Source organism: Bos indicus x Bos taurus, chromosome 29, assembly GCF_003369695.1.
Source record: "Bos indicus x Bos taurus breed Angus x Brahman F1 hybrid chromosome 29, Bos_hybrid_MaternalHap_v2.0, whole genome shotgun sequence".
Taxonomy (NCBI): domain Eukaryota; kingdom Metazoa; phylum Chordata; class Mammalia; order Artiodactyla; family Bovidae; genus Bos; species Bos indicus x Bos taurus.
The window spans coordinates 24,214,058-24,216,812 of NC_040104.1; the positions used below are offsets into that span (position 1 = coordinate 24,214,058).

The 2,755-nt window shown below is 40.3% G+C and overlaps 1 protein-coding gene across 1 annotated transcript; it reads right to left on the minus strand.

Annotated features, from left to right (window-relative positions):
- Positions 1 to 247: 247 nt before the first annotated feature.
- Positions 248 to 1,300, minus strand: LOC113886042 (olfactory receptor 958-like). Its single transcript, XM_027531980.1, has one exon. It carries the CDS (start codon positions 1,298 to 1,300, stop codon positions 248 to 250), a length of 1,053 nt encoding a protein of 350 aa, XP_027387781.1.
- Positions 1,301 to 2,755: the final 1,455 nt, after the last annotated feature.

The window sequence follows — 2,755 nt, forward strand, 5'->3', positions numbered from 1 at the left end:
TGTATTTGTGATAGAGACCCTCTGGTTCCCAAAGCCTAAAATACATACTATCTGGACCTTTAGAAAAAATATTTGCTGATGCCTGGTCTCTGAGATGGGGGAAATGCCACCAGTTTGGATCAGCTAGAGTTGCTTCCCCATTTCTCTTTATTGCAAAAAGATCTTTACAACAGTCATAGATATATTTTAAAAATTAACTTAATATACAAATGAGGAGGGGAAAAAAATCAGCTTTACCCACAAGTGACTAGTGACCTCCTTCTGAAACCATCTGGCCCCCAACCAGTTTCTTCAGGGCGCCCTTGACATCTTTGTTTCTCAAAGTATAGATTGTGGGGTTCAGCATGGGAGTGATTACACTTGCAAAGATTTGCACTGGAGTGACCAGCACCTCACTCAAAGACGGCTGGGTATAGACAAGAGCACAGGGCCCAAAGAACAGAGTGACCACAGAGAGGTGGGAGGCACAGGTGGACGCCGCCTTGTGCCGCCCCTCAGCCGAGCGCATCTTTAGCACTGCAGTGATGATGTGCAAGTAGGAGCAAACAATGAGGAGGAAACAGATCATGGGAATGAGGCCAATGTTGGTGAAGCTCACCGTCTCAATGACGAGTGTGTTACTACAGGCCAATTTGACAACAGGAAAGATGTCGCAGAAGAAATAATCTATCTCATTAGACCCACAGTATGGCAATTGGAAGGTCAGTGTAGTGAGACTTGTGGCGTGGAAAGAGCTAATAGCCCAGGTGCCAGCCACCAGCAGGGCACACGCCCGACGGTTCATGATGATGGCATAACGCAGCGGGTGGCAGATTGCAGCAAATCGGTCATACACCATCACCGTGTAGAGCAGAGACTCCGTGCAGCCTAGGAAGTGGTAAAAGAAGACCTGGGACATGCAGCCATCCAGGGAGATGACCCGGCTCTTCACCAGCAGGTTGGCCAACATCTTTGGGGTGCTCACAGAAGAGAAACCAATGTCCAGCACAGAGAGGTTACAAAGAAAGAAATACATAGGAGTGTGGAGGCGGGAATCAGACACCACAGCTAGCAGGATAAGCAGATTTCCTAGCAGAGTGCAGGCGTAGAAGATGAAGAACACCACAAACAGCACAACTTCTTGCCCCTGGGTTCGAGGGATGCCCAACAGGATGAACTCTTTAACCAAAGTGTGATTCCTTATCTCTGTAAAAGTTAGATTTTTGTCCTGGAAAGAGGGGAAGTGACAGTAAGTTAATGACCCACAGCACCAAAATCCGCAGCTTGCTACCAATAGATTCATAAAAGGAAAGACGATCATAGGTTCTATTCATGGAAGGATAATGCTTATTGTGACTGAGACATCAAGAATAGCAAATACCCCAGAAGGAGGTGCCGTCTCTGAGGTGAGGACTGAAGGCAGGCTGGTATATGGACAGACATTGTTTTATTATTATCAGAGAGAGAGGAGCAAGTGACAAAGAGAGTAGAAGCCTTGAAAACTGATGAAGGGAAAAAAAAAAAAGGAAAGGGAAGGAAAACAGAGTAGAGAAAAGAAAAGGAAAAAATGAGGCATGTTTATAGTTTACAGAGAATTTTTATGACCATTCTCGAGTTAAGCCTTAATAGAGTCTGATAAGGGAAGATCCTCTGGAGAAGGAAATGGCAACCCACTCCAGTATTCTTGCCTGGGAAATCCCACTGGCAGAGGAGCCTGGTGGGCTACAGTCCATAGGGTCACAAAGAATGGAACACGACTGAGTGACTAAACAATAACAGAGTCGTATATATAAGATAGGAATAATATTTCTATTTCATAGATGATGAAATTATGATTCAGAGAGATTAAGTAACTTGTTGAATTTCTCATATATAACTCATGGAAGATCCAGAATTAGACTCCAAGGATTCTAAATCCATTATACCGTAATTGGAAAAGAAGAAAAATAATTATGGAAATGCAGATAAGATAAAATATTATTGTATTTTCTAAACTGAGAGGACAAGACAATGTGGCTTGGTCATTCATTTTTTTAAATTTAGATTTCTCCATAAACACCCTTGCCAAGTTGTCACTGAGTCCCTCCTTTCCAATTTTTGTCTCACTATGCTCTTCCTGTCTATTATTGTTAAACATTGCAGACAGTTATACAATGAGAGCTGTTACCCTGCATTCCTTATTCTATTTCTGTCAGTGCACTTATACATTTCATGAACTTTCAAAGCAACTTTGAGAACACTGTGATCTGAAATTGAATTATTCACATGTGAAGCTAAAAAGACGTTTTCACACTGGTTTCTGTTATTTAGTGCTGAAAACATTTTTTATGTCTTTTTTTATGAAAACACAGGTTCCTACATATATAATTTATAGGTGTCCAGTTTTATAGTTTTAGTATTCACCCATCACCCAAGCCTATCAAAACATCTTTGTGTATTTGGACTGTCATCTAAAATACACAATACACTGTATTCTTTCCAGCATGCCCTTCCTTTAATCATAAGGTGTTGTATAGTGTCCACATTTTCATCTACATCCATATGGAAGATATTGGTAAAAGAAACTGCCTAAAATGGCAGTAAGTTTTTCTTTACTAAAATATTTGGATATATTATGTATCCTATTTCTGATCTAAGTAGGGAAGATATATGGATCAACTTTTATAATTCTTTCAATTTAACTAAATTTGAGTATTCTAACTGGCATTGCACAAATGTACATACAAAACATTTTCAAAAACTATGGATAAAGTAAATCACTGAAAATAAAGAATAT

What these genes read in the sequence shown, in the direction of transcription:
- LOC113886042 (XM_027531980.1), bottom strand. Translation starts at nt 1,300, where the DNA reads ATGATCGTCTTTCCTTTTATGAATCTATTGGTAGCAAGCTGCGGATTT.